This window comes from Channa argus, chromosome 16 (genome assembly GCF_033026475.1).
Source record: "Channa argus isolate prfri chromosome 16, Channa argus male v1.0, whole genome shotgun sequence".
Classification (NCBI taxonomy): domain Eukaryota; kingdom Metazoa; phylum Chordata; class Actinopteri; order Anabantiformes; family Channidae; genus Channa; species Channa argus.
The window spans coordinates 4,557,153-4,578,299 of NC_090212.1; the positions used below are offsets into that span (position 1 = coordinate 4,557,153).

At 38.8% G+C, this 21,147-nt stretch overlaps 2 protein-coding genes across 2 annotated transcripts in view; one reads left to right on the plus strand and one right to left on the minus strand.

Moving 5' to 3' along the window:
- The first annotated feature begins 365 nt into the window (after positions 1-365).
- On the plus strand, positions 366-7,106 carry slc66a3 (solute carrier family 66 member 3). Its single transcript, XM_067479381.1, has 7 exons — positions 366-625; positions 2,469-2,551; positions 4,272-4,341; positions 4,485-4,542; positions 4,912-5,032; positions 5,955-5,996; positions 6,675-7,106. Exons 1-7 carry the CDS (start codon positions 480-482, stop codon positions 6,773-6,775), a joined length of 621 nt encoding a protein of 206 aa, XP_067335482.1. The 5' UTR covers positions 366-479; the 3' UTR covers positions 6,776-7,106.
- A 104-nt stretch (positions 7,107-7,210) lies between these two features.
- rock2a (rho-associated, coiled-coil containing protein kinase 2a) overlaps positions 7,211-21,147 on the minus strand; it is a 31,335-nt gene continuing 17,398 nt past the window's right edge. Inside the window, exons 11-32 of the mRNA XM_067479380.1 lie at positions 20,087-20,175; positions 19,952-20,000; positions 19,382-19,517; positions 18,687-18,778; positions 18,034-18,280; positions 16,717-16,823; positions 16,261-16,420; positions 15,842-16,002; positions 15,411-15,595; positions 15,230-15,299; positions 14,626-14,729; positions 14,265-14,451; positions 13,993-14,086; positions 13,804-13,898; positions 12,492-12,683; positions 12,087-12,255; positions 11,765-11,835; positions 11,586-11,674; positions 11,346-11,424; positions 10,918-11,185; positions 10,573-10,786; positions 7,211-8,921 (exon numbers count right to left, since the gene is read on the minus strand). Of these exons, the coding sequence (XP_067335481.1) occupies positions 8,918-8,921; positions 10,573-10,786; positions 10,918-11,185; positions 11,346-11,424; positions 11,586-11,674; positions 11,765-11,835; positions 12,087-12,255; positions 12,492-12,683; positions 13,804-13,898; positions 13,993-14,086; positions 14,265-14,451; positions 14,626-14,729; positions 15,230-15,299; positions 15,411-15,595; positions 15,842-16,002; positions 16,261-16,420; positions 16,717-16,823; positions 18,034-18,280; positions 18,687-18,778; positions 19,382-19,517; positions 19,952-20,000; positions 20,087-20,175 (2,862 nt within the window). The 3' untranslated portion in view covers positions 7,211-8,917. The remainder of the gene's footprint in view (positions 8,922-10,572; positions 10,787-10,917; positions 11,186-11,345; positions 11,425-11,585; positions 11,675-11,764; positions 11,836-12,086; positions 12,256-12,491; positions 12,684-13,803; positions 13,899-13,992; positions 14,087-14,264; positions 14,452-14,625; positions 14,730-15,229; positions 15,300-15,410; positions 15,596-15,841; positions 16,003-16,260; positions 16,421-16,716; positions 16,824-18,033; positions 18,281-18,686; positions 18,779-19,381; positions 19,518-19,951; positions 20,001-20,086; positions 20,176-21,147) is intronic.

The following is a 21,147-nucleotide window of genomic DNA, read 5'->3' on the forward strand; positions in this document are numbered from 1 at the left end:
GAGACGTTTTGAAACGAACAATTCAAGCGCGTTGGTTTGACTTTGCGGTGGACTCAACAGGCCAATCGCATCCACGATCTCATCTCAGCAAATGGATGCGGAAGTGAGAGAGAAGGCTGCGTCAAGTTCACGGAACCGTATAGGAAATCAAACAAATTGACCTACGATATAAAAGTCTCTATCTTTTAGGAATAAGTTTGAAAAAGCAGCACATTTTAGATTGGCAGTTTTTAGGCTCAAACTAGTTCAACGTATTAGTTATTGTAATTTTGGGTTTGTATATGAGTTTTGGAACTGTTTGAAAACCAGTTTCCTATATTTTGAACATGAATATTTTGGAGGCTAAGAACGGAAGTTTCCCTAAATTCACCGTAACACCGGTGACAACGCAGTGGGTGCATCTGAATGCTAGTTGTAGTGAAATCCTCTGACATCTAGTAATCTAAAGTTCACATTTAAGGCTTCTCCATCACTAGACAATGCAGTCCGACTCGTTGCTGCATGTCGCCAACTTCAGCACACTGTTTGTGTGCATGGTGCTAAAGTTCCCGCAGATCTTTGCGCTCATGCGAGCGAAATCAACGACTGGAGTCAGTCTCAACAGTCTTCTCCTGGAGTTGATCGGGTATGTAGCTCCCAGTATAACTTCTTTTATTTTCTGGGGAAGGGGAGTGAATGTATTTTCGTGGTCTTTGAAGTGCGTTAAAGTCGGTGATGGAAGTGAAGTGGGACCAGTGAAAATCACTTTCTGCTTTTGAGCAGAAATTCTGATTCTGCTATTGAGTGGTGCCGTGATGAAGTGATGTCGTCTTCCTGTTTCTCATTGGGTACATCTCTTGTGTAGACAACCACACTTCCAAACTGTGTTTAAAATGCCGCATATTTCAATAAACGTGATATAAAATTAGTTACTAAATTCTTAATATATATTGTTACATTTGGCACATAACTGAGCTACCATATACATTTCATTTTAATAAAACGTTACAGAAAGCTATTGCACATTCCTCTCAATATTTGCCTTCAGTGGACTAAATTAAGATTGTTACACAATGATTGTTGTGTGTGGATAAAAAGCTATTTTCTTCTGGAGTAAGAGTTTAACAAGACATGCAGAGACTGTGTCCAGGAAGCCCCTTGATTGAGTTTTTGGCACACAAATGAAAAGATACCTTTGAAAGAAATTACTTGATCATATCAGTACCAAAAAATACTAAAGACTTAGGAGGAATTATTAAGTATAGGAAAAACAAATTGGCCCCTGTGTGCTCTAACCTCTCTGCTGCGCTCTCTGGTATAAATCAAGGCAGCAAAGTAGTTCCTGAACTAGTTCTTCTATACTAAGCAGGAAGTTTGGTCAGACCAATATGAACAAAACCACAGACAGATTCACTGTTGTTGGTGTTTCCTGGGATCATTTGTAGTTAAAGAGTAAGCAGCTCTATCATTTCTGTGTCCTGTCTCTCCTTGGTGCCTGGCAGTAGCTGCCCTGTCCCTAATGTCTCTACTGTGGTGGTGAGTGATGGCCTGCTGTCATTGTGCATGTTAAAGTGAAACAGCCGAGCCTTAAAGCTGCACTGCGTAAAGTATTTATGCTGTAATAAATGCATTTTATGTGTCAAAATTACACAGCATGCCTATAATCCAGAAAATCCTGTCTTCTAGTTAAATAGACATACTGTACTTCCACGCTTACAACCGTAATGAATCACTGCTTTTTGGCATTATAGCCCCATATAGCATAAAAAGCAGGGAATACATTGGTTGGACTGATTTTATTTATCAATATCCCTCATTGACTGATTGCTTTGGCAGTTTTGGCAAGTTTCTTTCTGTAAAACTCTTATTTCCAATCTGGCAAGTACCAAAAACATGATGAAATTTATCTGGATAAGTTAATATATTGTGTATATATCTTGCAAGCCATATTAAAAGCGATAAAATTCCTACCTTATGTATACAGTGTATAAAGTGGTGACCACTCCCAGCAATGTCGCTCCAAAAACACATGAAAACGTCTCGTGCAGCTTTAACTTGATTTTTATTTTGATTCATGTCATCATGGGCTTTTCTTTCACCTTGCATTACTTTCCCAGCTCTAGCCTTGTCTGCTCATAGAAACATGTACGTGCACACTAACACTCTGTTAAAAATGCATCCATCTTTATCTTAGCTTGGTAAAGATGCAGATGCATTGACTGTAGCGAGGTGTTAAGCTGAAGCTGCTCCCATTAAAGAGTGAACTAAACATTGGCTGCAACTGTTTGGTTATTAATCAGTGTATTGTTAGTTGCACTGCCTGAGTTTAGTACAAATGGCTGACGTGACAAGGGAATCCCTTCTCACTACATCCAACCATGAGTGTAATGCAGTCAGTTTATTTGAAGGCGTTCACGTTTTTCTACATTTCATATTTAATTAGAACTGAATGTAAGCACTGCAATAACGTGACAACATTTGCTTTACAGCTTCATTGTTTTTGTAACGTACCAGATGTACTATGAATACCCAGCACCAACATATCTGGAATATCCGATCCTGATAGCTCAAGGTGAGTTGACTTTTTTTTATGTGATATTCTGTAAAGGTTGCTGTGCATTTTAATGTTTTTCAGTTTTAGAAGATGACTTTACATTTGTCTTCACACAATAACCAGGCCCCATATCTTCAGGTTTTACCTGCTGTAATCATTCCTCATGTTCACTGTGGCCATGAGGAGATTTCTTCTTGAAGCCTTTTCAATGGAAGTGGTGGGAACCGACATCCATAGCTATGGGCAAAAATGTGATTTAATGTGAACTAAAGTAAAAACAAGGCAACTTTGGGAGATATCCACTACTTCTTCTTCTTCTTCTTCCACTTCGGCTGTTATGTGACTAATTTGGATGATTGTTATCATAAACCTTTTAATACATTTTAGCACAGATGGAGTGATATGGATTTTACCCTCCATCACTTAATTAAGAATCACCTCTTAAAGGCCTGGATCAACAGGAGGAATGTTTACTCTTGTTTTAATGCAGAGTTGAAAAGTGTAAACCTTTTTAGCAACTTTTTGATAGACTAACACAAAGTGGTACTTAATTGTGAAGTGAAATGAAAATGATAAATGGCTTTTAAAAATTCCCTATGTTTCACGGTGGGGATGGTTTGTTCAGGGTGATGTGCAGTGTTAGGTTTCAGCCACACATAGCATTTTGCATTTAGGCCAAAAAGTTAAATTCTGGTCTCATTTGACCAGAGCACTTTCTTCCACATGTTTGTTGTGTCCCCCACATGACTTGTGGGGACTTGTTATGGCTTTCTTTCAACAATGGCTTTCTTCTTGCCACTCTTCTTCTCTAAAGGCCAGATTTGTGGAGTGCATGAATAGTTGTCCTGTGAGCAAATTCTGCCACCTGAGCTGTGGATCTCTGCAGCTCCTCCACAGTCACCATGGGCCTCTTGGCTGCCTCTCTGATCAATGCTCTCCTTGCTCAGGCTGTCAGTTTAGGTGGACGGCCATGTCTTGTAGGTTTGCAGTTGTGCCCCTCTTTCCATTTTCGCATGATAGATTGGACAGTGGTCCGTGAGATGTTCAATGCTTTGGATATTTTAAAAGGGGCGCTTACACTTTTTTGGAAACATTTTGAAAACCATTTATAATTTTCGTTTAACTTCACGATTATGTACCGCTTTGTGTTGGTCTAGCACATAAAATCCCAATGAAATAATCTACATTTGTGGTTGTAACGTGACAAAATGTGGAAAATTTACTTTTGCAAGGCACTCTAAATCCAGCACTTTTCGCCTCATGTGCTGTACAGCATCAGTCCATTGAATAATTAAAATAAGAGCTCAAACAGTTCTCTTGATAGAGCAGATTTCTATACCCAGGGATTTGGCAGTAAATAGTGAAATATCCATATGATTAATGATAATAATGTAACTTCACCATAATCACATTGACTGTAGAAACAAAAGACTTGAGATGGGCCTTAAGAGGCATTAAGACATTTTTAACCTTTTATTAAGCCCGTGGGAACTACAGTAATTGAACATTTGTATTGCATAAATGTCCTCATCCGTAATCGATAGGAACAACTGTCACAGTCTTAATTATAAATAAGTGAGATATTTACTGCGTCTTGAATGCAAATCCAAAATGGTCTATAGCTTTGGGATGACTTGATGAGACCTGTATCAAAATGTTCACCGGTGATGTGGAACATCCAGCCCACTGATCATTTTCCCTTAAGCAAAGCACATTATAACCTGCCCTGTGTTCTCAGATGTCTTTCTTCTGCTGCTGATTCTTCACTACAATGGTAGCCTGCGGCAGAGCGTCATCTACGTCTTGGTGTATCCTTCCACTGCACGTTTTCACTTTTTTAACACAATGAACGAGGGCGTGTTCATTCAGTGTTGAAGATGATCAATGATCCATTGGCCTTTGTTGATACTTTTTCATATCACGTGTTATTGCCTTAACATAAGGTGTTCAGGTTGGCCGGGGGCTGGAGGCTCCTCACTGTAGAGAAGTGGATCATAGATTTGGCTATGGTAATACATCAATCATCAGTTATAGAATAAGCAAAGGAATGACATGTCATCAATCAGGGGTAATGAGGTAGAGATTTGTACAGAAACTTTTGTAGACCTCATAGCATGTGAAGTATCTCATGAAGGCAACCAGAGCTTACAAAATGCCATATACGTAGCCTCACTGGTTAATGAAATGAATGCATATTAAAATATTTTTGCATACAAATAGATGAGAGCAGTGATCCTTCAACTGCTTTTCCCCTTTGCATTTGTAGAGGCTACAGAAAGAAACTTTTCAAACTGATCAGTATTGAAGTATCCAGCTCGTCATGATGTTGTACTGTACTAACGTGCAGAAACACTGGGGGCCTCCACTTTTCTTTTCAGAGCCTGTGCACATTTATCAGTGCAGCCAGTAAGTTGGCCCAGCTGCAATGCCTGTGGAAGTCTAAAGATGCTGGACAGGTTAGTGCCCTCACCTGGGCTATGGCTACCTACACGTGCATAGGTGAGTGTTAACTGCTGTCTTCGTAATGAAGTGTATTTGAAAGAACCAAATTTCTTGGCAATGCTGCTGCAGTTTCATTTCTTTTTATAAATATTTTTTATTTTTTATTTTTTTTTTAAGTTTTGTTGTGGTCACTTGGAATGAGAAACCACCTGAAAACACAACACTCATAGATGGTCGTCTTGCAGATTCAGCAGACAGTGGCTAATTTACAGATTCTGTAGCATTTTCTTACATTTGGTGCATTAGTCACTACTGTCCAAAGTCTATAATCTTTCTCTTTTAGCTGTTTTTGGTCTAAACATCTTACAGAGAAAAATCTCTGTCTAGCTTCTAAATTTAATATGTTAGTCAGCTACAGTGAATAAAGATCTGTGAGGCTGAACTATGGGTTGTGGGCTTTAAACCGGAAACATGTTAAAAAGCTACTTAGACCAGATGAACTGCAGAGTATACAAATATTATACAACTATTGATTACAGCAGCTTTTAAATTGACTATAGACTTTTGGTCACTGTTCAATCAGTGAAACCCATGATGACAGCAAAAGGACCTCACAATAGGCAGCACACCCATGATATAACTTGTTTCATTCTGTAGAAAATGTTGATTAGGTCTAACAAATAGCCAAACAAGCATGTGAGAAGTAAATATGTGTCAAAAAGACTGCTCTCCACTTTTCATATCCACCCTCATATTTAGCATTCATAATAAACTCAGAAATGCTTAACCAATTAGAGATTTTTTTCCCCCCTTCTCCCTGAAGTACTGTTATTGTAATGTTTCAGTTCGTGAATATGTATTACACTATTTACTTGGCTCCTAATTTAACAAATTAGCAATTCAACGCTTCATTAATTAAATATTAGATGCTCGGTTGGATAATGAGGATGTCATTAACTCGGTTTCCCCTTTGTTTCAGCACGGATTTACACCACCACCGTGACGACTGGAGATGTGCAGGGTAACTCAGACTGAATTATAAATGACTGTGATGTGTGGAACCCTCGAGAAAACTATTTATTGAACCTAAACTTTTCAGAATTAACTCTTTAAATTATTTGTCTAGATATAAAATGGTTATATTTTTACACAAGATTTTTTAGTTTTTTTTGGTGGTGGCATTTTACCATGATAAAACCTTGGTTCACTGAATGGGATGAGGGTGACATTTCATAAGAGGACAGCGCTCAGTGAGAAGAATAAACCCTGAAAATCTACAATGTCAATGGTCATGCTGGATGCAAATTGAATTTGCTTTTGAAAAATTAGATTTTAAAACCAAAATTAGGATGGTTCCAAAGAGAACTTAGCAAGTTTGCACCATTAATTCCTAAGAATTGTAATTTTTTTTAAAAAGCTTGAAAATCTAACTACTGATTTCCACTCTAAATAATATTATATAATATGTGAAAGCCCATTTCTGCAGGTAATGGGGACTAATGATAGTACATAGAGAAAGACACTCCATAATAAAGGAGAGACATTCATTTTTGCAACTTCTATAACTTGCAGATCCTTCCTTATTCTGCATCTATGGCAGCTCTAACTGAGATCATTAATGCTGAAACGTTCACATCAACTTTGTTTGTACAAATTACTGGTCATCTTTATTCCAATACAATGTCTGTATTTTCCACAGTGCTGGTGCGGTTCATCGCCATGGCCTTGCTGAACCTGTGGGTGTTACTCACCGTGCTCTACTACCAGAAACACCACCGCAGCTCCAAGAAAAAAGACTAGGTTTTAGAGTTGGATCCAAGGGCTGACACCATACTGATGGACAGCCAGTACATGAAAACAGAACAGATGGGTCATAACGGTTATATCACCAGGTTTTGTAATGCTGAGTCATAAAATGTGCTTTTTATACCTTTACCTCGGTAAACCCACACATTTTTATAGCATTCCGTCATCTAGGAATGGGCTACAAAAGACCAACATATTTTCATACTGTATGAGGAAAATGTTTTGATAGAGTGGCACAAGACAAGTTTAATTAAAATCTGCCTACTCCGAATAAATATTGAGTCCTATTGTGAACTATTTTAATAAACCAAATATTTCAGCTTCTTATCATTGTGGTCATTTCAAGGTCATGCATAAACCAAAATATGCTATGTATAGAAGTACATCATAACTTCAGAGATACTTTAAGAAATAATCCAATACAAAAAGGCACATCCATGTCTTTATTTTCGAAGTGGTTATTATAGAGCTGTTTGGTAGCAAACATGCAATCTGGATGTAGAGCTCTTAAATACAAAGTGGACAAGGCTGTATAAATAGTGTGCACTGTATGGCATGTAAAATATATACTGTGTATATATGTATAAAACATGCTTCTTGGTTAAAGGAGAGCACTCAGTATACCCAACACACACAGACACGCGCACACACACACTCATAGTTTACTCTCCACCTGCTATATGAGCAACATACACACAACAACGTGCCCAAACTCAAAGTTTGGTTACTTTTTAATACAAAAATATCAGGACAAACACTTTTAGAAAAACTTTCAATAGAATAGTGCTGCTCAGTATCTTTTACTCACGGGATGTAATTGCATACCTTCATTGTTTCTGCTTCCAAATGGTAAATTCCCCTCCCATTCATTTCTAGAAAAAAAAAAAAAACTGTGGTAATAATGTGGAGGCCTGCGGGTGACAGCACTCAAATGTGAGGCCTGAAATGGCAAATGCATGCAGGTTCACTCAGAGCAGTATGTGGTGGAAAGGGGGGTTCAGTCAAGTATGTTTGGATTTAAGTAATACAATGCCTGTGTGTCATCTCTGGTAAAGCCCAGATGCACATTCAAACAACAAAAAGGAGCCAAGCTCGGATCAGCATAAGCACTAGCGGTGCACCCCTTGAATTTAGTAAACATTACCCTAAAATCTGACAGTGCAGGTTTGTAGAATAGTGGGATTGTGAGGCTCTCATGTCTGTTACTTCATCTAATGCCAGTCACTTATAACTGTTACTTTAGTCATACAACAACAAACTGTTGATTCAGAGTGTACCCAAATCAGAAATCTGAATGAGAGGCACTCAAGGAATTATTTGCTCCAATCCAGAAAGAATCTGACACCATTATCCCATGTAACTGACTTTTTCCAAGAGGTCACAGCTCATTTGCGTAGGTACCTTATTCAAGTATCTGTGAACTGTGTGGACTTGCACCTGAAAGCAGAATCATGGGAAACAGGAACATTCAATATGTTAAAAAGTTTGAAGAACACAAAGTACAGATACTGTATCTGGGATCAGTTTCAACAATGCTCAGCTATATTCAGCCAACAAATTGCAGAATGTAGTGTTCCCCAGTAAACTAATTTCAATACAATATTGTTCAAAACGATTAAATACAAAAATGTCTTTACAAATTTGGCCACGGGAATCCCCAAAGGAGGAGTTAGTTTCTTTTTCCGGTTTCATCTCTCAATCAGTGTCCTTGTGAGAAGTGTTGAGGTAAGTGCATCCCCTTGTTGCTGGCTCTGGGTAGGGCTTATGAGAGCTATCCTCCCTTTTGTGGGAGCTAAAACAGCTTATCCAGCCCCCCCACCCCACGAGGTGCCAGATTACTCTAGTTGAGGGCCCAAGAGGAGACTTTGGCTAATATGCTTACAAGCCATCCAGCTTGGTGAGAAGATCACATGTGCTGAAGTGAGTCTGATAGTTGTTACCGCTTCATGTGGCTATGCAAGAAGTTCAACAAACGGGAAAACAGACTTTGTAATTCTCAGGCTGAAGCAGGCTGGGTGCGTCTCAGAGAAGTGATGTGGAGTTCAAGTGTGCTGATCTGCAAACTGAGTTCTTTTGTGTCTTTGATTTAGGAGAAAATACAACACACCAGTTTGAAAATGCAGCACCTTCTCAAGATTAACTGCAAAAAAGAGAACAAAGAGAAAAAAAGCAAGGTTAGCCTCACCAAATAGATCTGGTTTGTCCATAATGAATTAAGGACTGATCCACCAGGGACTCGCTGTTAGTTAAATCTGATATAATGCATTTCTTCTTCTTACATGAGATTACAGTTTCTCTACAGGGTCAAGATGAGAAGATGAGTATAACATGAGAAGTGTTTTTGTCAGATATTCATAAATAGATGCATTCCGTGTTATTCTAAAAGGCAGTCATCTGCTCCCATCTCCAACACCCAGTGGCAAAGTGAGAGGATTTCCAAACTTGCACATATATTGGGTCGGTTGTAACGTGTGTATTCACCACTTGCATGTTTCCTGCCACCCCATCAAACTGACAACCAGGTTGTAAACAAACATACACACAATTTGAGGAATTCCCTTGCCCAGTAAAATGCCTGGGCAAGGGAAGAACAAGATTGAAGAAGTTGTCATTTATACCAGTGTCCGCTGCTGGATTCTTCTCGCCTTATTCTGAAGCCATTTGACCTGCGAGGGCTGAGGCCAGGGGGCACAAGGTCATGATGAGTGAGACACATTAAGTAAATTAACAGTATGGTGTGACTGGAGAGCAGCAGTGGCACCCACAGCAGCTTAGGGAATATTGGATTTTTTAAATTTACTGACTGGAATCAGCTTCTACCATAAAAACAAAACATGTTTTCCAGGAAGCAGAGCAGCAGGAAAGACACCGGGCTCTCTTTCATTAGTATTCAGAAGTGTATCTGAAATTTTACTGCAATTTGGGACTGTTGCTACCGTCACAGAAAGAGTGTTACACTGCACACAGTGTTACCATATTTGGTCATCAGAAATGAATATCATCCCTCACCCAGTGCCAGTCCAGAAGACCGAAGTCCTAAAATCTAAAAGGTGAGAGTAGTTTGGATGACCAGATGAGTTAATGGACATTTGTAGATTTAATAACTCTAACTTGATGACGTTTTAATGTTTAAACAATGATCTGTGGCTGTGTTAATGGAGGTCATAAAAGACACTAATTAAAGACATGAATTAAAAAAGATGAAGTCATGAACACAATGAACAGAACTAGCTACTCGCTTTTCTCCATTTCAAATACACCTCAGAACTATCACTACTGCTTTTGGAAACTTTAGATCCATACACCTATCCATCAATACATTATCTTTAACCACTTATCCTGTTCAGGGTTGCTGGGGGGGCTGGAGCCTGTCCAATCTATCATTGGGCAAGAGACTGATGGATTGCCAGTCTATCTCAGGGTCAACACAGAGACATACACACTAACCATTAACCATTCAAACTCACATTTAAACCTATAGGTAATTTAGAATCACCAGTTAACCTAACATGCATGTCTTTGGACAGTGGAAGAAAACCAGAGTACCAGAAAGAAACCCACGCAAGCACATGGAGAACATGCAAACTCCATACAGAAAGTCTGCAGTCTACAGTATAAGCATTCAACCACAGGGTTGCTCCAGAAACTCAAGACCTCACCAGAAACTGAAGGCACTAAATGGGCTACTACTAGGAATTTTTTGGTCCTGGATTGTATTACAGATTTTTTTTTTTTTTAAACAGCCTGTTCAGGAAAACTGTTCCAACATGCTCTCCTATCTGTGATTCTACCTGCTTTTGCTGGTGGGGAGCTGTCGACTGGGCCTCCTCATGGACTGGCTGGGCTGAACCTTCATAGAGGCTCGTGGTGAGGAGCGTGCAAAGTGCTCTGGTGGAGGAGGCTTTTTGGGAATCTTCTTTACCAGCCGGCTCACCCATTTCTGCTGCTCTTCCTGGGATGTGGCCAGCAAAAGCAGGTTCTTGGCAGAAGACACATCGTAATTCACTGGTGGAAGAAAATATTCAGTACTTAATTATACTAGCAAAGGTGGCCTCTTTATAATACTCTTGATAAACTTGTAAAGTCTATGCTCATTCAAAGATCGATGCAGTGTTGAATGCTGAGGAGCTGTGAACCTTTGCAAGGAGCAATGATCTCCTCCTTCTTGTCCATGTGGTCCTTGTGGCACTTGATGTGGCAGCGCCGGCATTCTAGAGCAGGCGGCGGCTTAAACATGTTCCACAGCGGCTTGGTACATGCTTCACAGTTAGTAGGGAAGTGGTAGAGCGTTGGGATGAACTCGTGGCCCTTGTGGCAGATGTAGCTGGATTTCTCCCCAATGGGCAGTGGTTCCACTAGAAACTCAGGCTCCTTTTTACTTTCCCCTTCATTGGCATAAAGAATCTGAAGAGAGGACAGAAGATAAAGAGTTTTTGACTCAGTCTGTTGCTGTTTTTCTGTCAAAACTGAAAATAAATTCAACATATAATTTTTATACAATTTACAAAAAAAAAAGAAGAAGAGAAATTCAATAATAAAGCACTGAAATTGTCCTCAGACAGACCTGAAAAATTCTGGGAATCTCTTTGGCATCTGCACGGTACACATCTGTTTGAGTGACAGGCCTCACATGGAAGAGTTTGCTGTTTGATAGAAAGAAGTCCTGTTGTGTTACCTTACAAAACATATCAACTGTATGTCTGTGAACCATGAAATACACCAGCAAATGCCCACTAAAGAAACCTTTGAACTCCCAAACAAACTAAAGCTCTCGGCAGAGGCAGATGTGGGTGTGTATACATACTCAATATCAAGCACCATGTAGGGAATTGACTGCTCTCTATCTTGCTCACTGTTGTAGAAGAGAATCTTCTTGCTGCTCACCACAACATACTACAGAAATTATACACAGACATTATACAAACATCTTTGCAACAGAGACATAATGTTATTTAGCACTATTAAGATCGTTTCAATTCAAACCTTTTTCTCCCATCCAAACTTTTTGGTGTTGTTTCTGACAGGGAGGGAGAGCCATCCCTCAAGCCTTGTTTCTGGTTGGGAGAAAGAAAAAACATGAGCTATTGAATTTAGTATGTTAACATATTGATAATATCTCATGGTTAAATTAAATAAAAGCAGAAGCACTGATATATTTCAATTTGAGCCAAAGCTGCTTTACAACACATTTTGTTTATTAAAAATATAGTTATGAAAATGATTTAATTTATACATTATAGGCTGAAGGACAGCAAATGCAAGGATTCATGTTTGGGAAAGCTTTACCCAGTGGCTAAGCTTTTACCTGCGTATGCATCATCAGCATCAAACTCTGGCCCACTGCTGACGCTGGCAGAGTCCATTGATTGAACACTAAGTGTCTGAAGGAGGTTTCTCAGTTGCTCAATATCACTGTCCTTACTGTCCAGAGCCATCTGCAGCTCAATACGCATCTGGCTCTCATCTGCCAGTTGCTGCAAATCGAAATCAAAAGAAAGAAGACTGTCCAGTCAAAGATAGTGAAGGGAGAGAGAGAAGACACTGCACCTGCTGGTTAAGGCAACAAAAATGGCACTTTTTTTAAGCCGATTTGCATAAAGGTGTTCATACATCTTAAACAAGTAAAATCTGGTGTCAAATGCTGGTGTCACATCATAGAAAAAATACAACCCCCCACCCCCCAAAAAATGTGTGTAACTATTTAACTAACTGCCTGCATTTCGTTGATTTCTTTCTGGTATTTGATGATGGTGCTGTTGAGCTTTTCCTTCTCCGACCTTAGCTCCAACTGCAGCTTCCTGTTCTCCTTGTCTTTTCGCCGCATGTCTGTGTCGTTGCCGCGGCGACTGCCTCCACCTCGAATCTCTTTCCTGTTCATGATCTCTGCCAGCTTATTGACGGCCTGCAAATGGGCATAATTCACATTTGAGTTTTGTTTTAGTATAATAGAATGCAGTGGCGTAGTTGGTAGAGTGACTGTAGGGTCAGAGGTCCCCGCTCTTCCCAACCACATGTCGAAGTGTCACTGGGCAAGACACTGAACCCCCAACAGCCCATTTCCCGTTCCGCAAGCCCTGATGAAATATCTGTGGAGGTATGGAAGTGTCTAGGAGAGACATTTTTATTTTTTTGATTTGTAGTGAGAGCAGGGAGCAGATGGAGGAAAATCTAGAGAAGTGGAGGTCTGCTCTGGAAATCAGAGGAATGAAGCTTATCCGCAGACAGACAGAATACATGTGTGTCAATGAGAGGGACCCAGGTGGAACGGTGACGTTACAGGGAGCAGAGGTGAAGAAGGTGCAGGATTTTTAGAGACGGTTCAGAGCAATGGAGAAAGAGGTGGAGAGGCGAGTGTAAGCAGGTTGGAGCGGGTGGAGAAAAGTGTCAGGTGTGTTGTGTGATAAAAGAGTATCAATGAGAATGAAAGGAAAGATGTTCAAGACGGTGGTGAGACCAGAGATGTTGTTCGGCTTACAGACAGTGGCACTAAAGAAGACAGGAGGCAGAGCTGGAGGTAGCAGAGCTTAAGATGTTGAGGTTCTGTTTGGGAGTGACGAGGATAGGATCAGGAATTAGTACATCAGAGATACAGCTCATGTTAGATGTTTTGGAGATAAAGTCAGAGGCCAGATTGAGGTGGTTTGGACATGTTCTGAGGAGAGACTGTGAATATATCGGTAGAAGGATGCTGAGGTTGGAGCTGCCAGCTAGGAGGTCTAGAGGAAGATCAAAGAGGAGATTTATGGATGTAGTGAGAGAGGACATGAAGTTAGTTGGTGTGAGAGAAGAGGATGCAGAGGACAGAGTTAGATCGAGGCACATGATTCACTGTGGTGAACCTGAAAGGGAACAGCTGAAAGGAAAAGAAGAAGAAGAAGATTATACAGTTGTAATATAGGTTTAGGATCGAACAGGAGTATTCTCGAAGCATGGTTCAAGCTAAACCCCTCAGTTACTATACATTATAGTAACTAAATAAGTTAGGCAGATACACAGTTTGCTGAAGTTTTAAAGAAGCTTACCTGAGTTTTCAGTGTCCTCTCTGACTGCAGCTGCTTCTCAAATGTATGTTTCATCTGGCTGATCTGCTGCTCCCAGTCCTTTGACTTCTCCCGTTCTAAAAAATGTCACGGCACACAAAAACGATAAATGTGAACCCAAACAATACTTTGCTTGTGATAAAATCTTGAGAACTTTAACATTTTGAATACCTTCCATTGCCTCCTTAAGTTTGTTGTTCAGCTCCTCTTTCTCATTGGCCAGGTTGGCAACATCACTAGTAAGGGTACGATTGGCCTCCTCCAGCTGTAATAATAAGCACACTCAAATCTGTCTGTGACTGCCATCTGTTGTCCAACCTGAACACTCCATTTTCCATTTCACTGTGTTTTCAGGATTAACTGCATTTACACTTTGTTTTGTGTGTGTTTGTGTACTATAAAAACCCCTTTCAACGGATGAGACAGAGGTTAACACAACTCACTGAGCTGATGGGGATGTCCTTTTCAGCTAGCTCTTGGCGATGGCGGGCCATCATCTCCTTTAGTTCCAGCTCCTTCATTATTTTCTCCTTCTCCAGATCTGAGTACTGCTCTTCAGCGATGGAGCGGGCCAGCTGCTCGGAGTCAGCCTTTGTCAGAGTGATCTCAAGCTGAGCTGCCAATGAGTCCCTGACAGAAAAAAAGTCATCAAAATAAGAAAATCAATTATTAGGCAATAAAACACAAGTGTCATACCCTAAAATGAAAATATGCTGCCTCCTATTTCCCAATTTTGTTTGTAATGCTGATCATGCTATTGGATTTTGTCATTAAAAAGAAAACATCTTTGAAAAGCCAAACCACCTCTCCTCCTGCAGCTCCTGCAGAGACTGCTGCATGTCTTTATAGAGCTTGTTCCTCTCCTCACACTCCTCCTTCAGCTCACGAACCTGGGTCTTATACAGTGTCTAGAAACAACAGGAAACAGGCAAATATATCTTCTGCTCATGCGTAATACTTGGCACATACTGTGCTGAAAAGCTTCTTTATGCAATTCATGAATACAGCATACTGGCAACCTAAAATGCACATTTTCACTTGGAAAACCAGCTACATTAGAAAGCTTCTAGAGGCTTCTAGTGAGCAATAATGAATGCATATAGTGTATACATAAAAAAAAAAACTATGATAAAAGGAAACATAATTTGAAGTTCTATACTTCACGTCATTATTTCATTAACACACATTAAGTCACATTTATAGCTTCATAAAAACATGAAATGAACTAATGTATTTCAATGGAACAGTGATCACTGAACACAACTATTACACTGAAAACAATTCTCAATGTTGTTCTGCAGGCACATTCCAGCTTACACACTTAGGAAGTAAGATGCAGGACCACAATGTGTTGCACTTAGTCATTTCACATCCACATTTGTAATTACAGAGCAGAATATAAACTCACAGAGAAATACTGCTCAGCTTCTAACTGGTCCTGTAACTCCTTTAACTGCCCGTCTGTGTCCTGTCTTTCTCTGTAGACCAAAGCAAACATTTCTGTCACTTATCATTTGTTTGTTAGGAAAAGAAAAAAGCTTGAGTAGAGTGCAGTGTAAAGCAAAGTGTTAAATTAATTGTAAACTGACTTGCGCAGCTCTTGGTTCTGTTTCTCCAAGCTGCGTTTCATGTCCAGCAGGTGATTCATTTCCTGTTTAAGCTGTTTCTCTGATGTTCTCAGAGCATTTAGCTGCTGGTTCTGGGCCTTCAGGTCATTTTGAGTGAGGCTGCGCTTCTGGATTTCTTGCTCAATCTTTAGTGTCAGATTTTTCACCTGAAAGAATGGACAAAAACCAGAGAAAGTGAGATATGAGGAATAGCTCTCTTTGCTGAAATACCTTTTGATAATAGTTTAGGCTGTAAAGTGTTTTGAAACTACTACTGATTTAGCAGTTTAATCAGCTGTTTTGTCTCTAGAAGCTCAGAATGGACATAACTGTTACATCACCTGCAGGACATGTTTCTGTAGGTAGTATTTAATATCTAAACACACTGTCCTGTTTCAAAAATAAACACACACCTCCTCCGTGAGGTGGTCCTTGTGTCTGCGCAGCTCGTCTAGTTTCTGTAAGGCCTGTTTATAGTCACAGTCCATCATGCTGCTGTGCTTCTCCAGTTCCAGTATTCTGTTCTCAAGACGCAGTTTGGCTGCTCGCTCCTCCGCCAGTTTCTGCTCGATCTCTGCAGGGGTGCAGAAGAATATAAGAGGTGGTCAGGATGTAATGACAACTACTGTCTCTTTTTTGGTTTATACACGGTGACTCAGACTCAAGTCTGATATGTTTTGACAGACGCTTTCTATAAGTTAAAAAAACAGCAACTGTTGCACAAAGTAACATTGCAGCTCCTAAAAAGTCTACTGTAATGTGGTCCAAAAATGGGATAAAGCACCCAGTACAGTATGTATGAGGACAGCTTCCAAAGGGTTGGTGCCCTCACCCTTCATAGACTCTGACTTGGCACCCTCAATGGTTACTTTGATCTTGCTCTTGTCTGCCAGAAGTGCTTTAGTGGACTTATGAGAGGCCTCTTCTTGTTCCAGCTCTTGCTGCAGCACCTTCAGCTTGTAAGTGAAATCTATCTCCTTATTGCTCATCTCCTGTACAGCAAGAAAACAAGGCAAGTGTGCCATTATGATAAACCCAAGGAAACACAAGGGGTCATATATATAGCCACCCACCACAAATACACACACAAATATTTTTAATGACATCATGGCGGAACAGTGCACTCTTAATGAAAATTAAAATGGTATAGTAACCTCTTTATACTACTGTACCAAAACAAACATTGTAGCCAATAAATAAATAAATAAATGAATAAATAAATCAAGACTAAAAGTAAATACATATGGTAAATAAAGTTAGCAAAACTTTAGTCAGATTTTTAGTTTACCTTCTCCAGATCAGTTTGTTTCTCCTGAAGCTGTCTCTTCTCAGCCTCAGCTTTGGATAGAGCTTGCCTCTGCTGACGGGCTTCATCCTCCAGACCAGAAATTCGTCCTGCAAAATAAGACAGTGCTCTGTTAGGCACATTTGTTTTTTTACAAAGAAGAAAAATGGGGAAGAAAAACTCATGTAACACTGAACAAACGCAATAGTTAGACTACATGCTAATACACAAGCAGTTCAGATATTTTTGTTTTCTTGTTTATCTCCTAATAGTATGTGTACTTTGATCTGTGACAGGAAGACTGCAGCAGTATGCACATCAGGAGTTCAGATGATGTCATCTGGAGGTGTTTTAAAGCTAGAAACATACAGATATTTTAATGGAGAGAAAGCAGACAAACACTTTATGGCATTCATATACATTTATTCTCCAAACTAGAGCTATAGGAAGCAAGTTGAAAATTTGTAAAATAGCTTTTTAGGGTAATGATATATTTTACTACTGCTGCAAACTGACAACCTGAAATAGAGCAAGAAGCCGTAGCCTTATTCCAGGGCTTTTGAGAGTGTTTCATATTCACTACATTAAGAGTTGTTGAAGCAGTGTTAAAAATAGGGGAATTAAGCCTAGGATCTGAAATGTGTTTGTTCTTGTTTACATCTGGACTCATGTCCTTTGGGGCTTTATAATGAAACTGCAGGCAAATCTGTTTTGATATGAGCTCTAACAAATAAATTTGAATCCACCTCTCTCACACACATACAAACACAAAGAGTGAATATGCTGTTTGCTGACAAACTCCTTATTAAGCCCTGGAAAGCCTCTTTGGTGCCCTCTGTATTTGTGTGTCACATTGCTTTGCCCACCTAGCTGCCTAAATAAATCTGCTGTGTAAACCACAAGAAAATGGATGTGGCAGAGATTCCACACTCAGAAATTATCCAAGCCTTGTAACTGAATTTGTACTGTATAATACAGCTAAACATAATGATGTCATTATGTTCAGCTGCATTATTAATAATGTGTAACACTTAGGTGCTTTTGAATTTATGGTATTCACCTGCGACACTGCTGTCATGTAATCATATCATAGTTTCACCACAATCTTTTTTACAAACACAATGGAAAATGTTTTAAAATACTATATAACATTTAATCACATATTTAAAAAAAGATAAACAATGGAGTTGTACTTTTCTACTGCTTCAGAGTAATTCTCAAATGAATAATACACAAAAAAACCATTGTTTACAGACTAGCCAGGCAATGTGGAGAGTTTTTCCTGGATCCTGTATTACACACTGTGTATGAGTCACCCACCCATAAGGTCACTGATGGTCTCTGAACCCTGGCTGTGCTCCCTTCTCTCTGTCTCTAGCGCAGCCTGCAGGCTGATGCATTCCTTTTCCAAACTCAGCTTGCTGCGCTCCAGCAGGCAGCATTTGTCCTGCAGCTCACGTACATTGGCCTCAAGCTGCTGCAACTGCTTGCTGCCCTCCGTCTGGGCTTTACGGAGCCTCGTTGCTGCCTCAGACTCGGCCCGAAGCAACGTGTTGGCTTCTTCAAGCTGAAGGAAAAAAGACAAACGTAAAGACAAGAAGAAAAAAATAACAAACAAACAAAAAAAACCACAACATTTGCAGATCAGTTTGATTTTCTTTGAATTTATTATTTATCCACAGTTGAGATTTCTGAAATCCATGTGTGCCCATATAGAGGCATTTATTCTATGATTATAGCAGTTTTAAATGATAACAATTAACTTTAATGCAATAGTTATAATCTCATAACTAAATAGATGAAATTCTGCTTAACATCTAAATTTTAATAGCCATTAAGAAACTGGATCACAGTATGTGATATAATTGGTTACATAATATTGGTTAGTTTTGCTTTTCAACAATCATTTTCATATTTTTATAATAGTGGGCATTTAGATTATATTCAGTCTACAGACAAAATAAAACTCTGACCTGTTTCTGAAGGTGAATGTTCTTCTCATTGGATATGTGTGAGCTCTGATTTCTTCTCTTCAAATCATCCAGCTGGTCTCTAAGGCTGTTAACTACAAAAACACAGTTGGAAAGATCAAATTTGAAAATAAATTTGTCTTATCTAAGTTGTAATACAGCAAAAATCATGCATTAATGTTATATTTCCTTAACTTTAGTCTGGGCAATATGGCCAGGTGATGGCAGCATCACCCACATTTTATCAGACTAAATTTCCCAAGTAAAAGCAAAACAAAACAAAACTCAGGAGACTCATATGTTCACCACACATGAGCTCAGTTTAGAAAAATAGGAATGTTTTACTACATTTGTAAAGAAACCTCATTTGACTCACACAGGGTTTCTGAAAAACATCCTATTCAAAAACAAATCTGACACATTTTTTAAAAAGTTATTTTAACATGTTATTCAGAGCAAAAGCTGAACGTTTTATTAAGAATTAGGGTTATTATTGTATTTTGATTTATAGTAGCCATTTTCTTCATAAGATCCCACAATACTAATTCACTGGTTGTCTTTCAAATTCTTATCCAAATAAGGAAAAAGGAAAAACAAATTAAGGAACTTTCAGTACAATTTGGAAGCTTTAGACTATTACACCCAACTGTATATACAGAATAAATGTAATAAAGTCTTCTATGCAAAAGTCATGTCACCTTCATTCTCCAAGCAACGCTTCCTGTCTGCTTCGTTCTCGGCCTTGCGATGGCTCTCCAGGCTCTTGTGCTGCAGCAGAGCCTTCTCTCTCTCCAGCTGCCTCAGATTTGACTCCAGGTTCTTTCTGCTGCTCACCTAAAGTCAGTCAATAGATTTTTTCTTCAACATGCCCTAGAGGGCTGGTTTCACAGAGCAGTGATTCCATAACTCCCTTCATGAGAAAAGACAGGAGAATCTAACCAGAATTCAACACAAATTCGATCCCAACAGATATTTAAATATTATTAAAATTCTACAAGAACTGAAACTGAACCTTATTAGATATGACATATGGCTAATCAACCAAAACCTGGGTTAGATATGAGTAATAAGAAATAATTATTCTGACCTCTATATAGTATTTTGGAAAGGTTATAAAATAGGGATGGAGGAACAATCCTGGCGAGGGAACAAGGTTGATGCACAAGCAAATATTAAGACTAAGAATAAGCCATTGATGTTTGAGTCATCCTTAATAGTAACAGCTGTCTGCAATGCAATTTTATGGTATTTTGGAATAATCTGCCTACCTCATCTTCAAGTTCTTTAGAGAGTTTATCCAGACGACTACTAGCAGCTCTAAAAAGGAAACAGGACATTTTTAAGATATAAAAAAAAAAAAAAGAAAAACACAGGGCTTGTTTTTTTTGTAACAGCTACTGTACCTGTATTTGTGGTCTAGATCATCTCTAACCTGTTTTTCATTATTCAGCTGTAACTCCAGTTGCTGAAGTTTCTTCTGCAATGCTGCTGACTGGGAAGAGAAACCACAAATTACACGTTATATATATATATATATATATATATATATATATATATATATATATATATATATATATATATATATATATATATATATATATATATATATATATATATATATATATATATATATATATATATATATATATATATATATAAAAATAAATGCATGCATGCTTCCTTTCTGCTCTTTCTAGCAGTTCTTATATCTCATGAAATTTTACACTTTTCTAATAAGACTTTGCTTTGATGTTTTCTCCTGGACTTAGACTTTTGCTTGCCTTGTACCTTACTTGTCGCTTTGGGTAAAAGCGTCTGCTAAACTACTAAACGTAAATGTATAGTTCACATACGAGTACTCTTGTCAGGAGCAGGTTTATTGACATGTACACTGACTGAATACAATAACAAAAAGACGTTGTTTATCTGACCACCTAGTTTATGCAAGTCTAATATTCTCTCTCTATAATAATCTTGGCTTCACAAACACCCAAGGAAAAAAATCTCTGTCTCTAGTTTCACAATCTTTCTTAGCACCCACCAGTTTTGCAGGCACTGTACATTGGCCTTACTCAAACATTTTGTCTACGAAAAAAACTGCTTCTTGCTGCACCCAAAAGCACACATGCTGATGAAACACTAACCAAAACTATAAGCTAAACTAGCAAGGTGCATAGTCAGATGTAAATTCTTTAGGAGTTTGACATCAATTTTCATTTTGTTTGCTAAATTAAAAATATTTCTTATAACTGGCACTCACATTTTTTCAAATATGTACTGAGCTAAAAAAAAAATAAAAAACAGAAATAAAGTTAAATTCCTATATTCTGTTTTTAAAAATGCATAATATTATAAACATTTCCAGACCTAAAATAAAAGGTTTGTCATTTTACTTCAAAGTGGTCACTAACTTGCTGTAAGACTGAAGTCTTACAGCACTGAATGGCCACTTACTCTGAAAGCT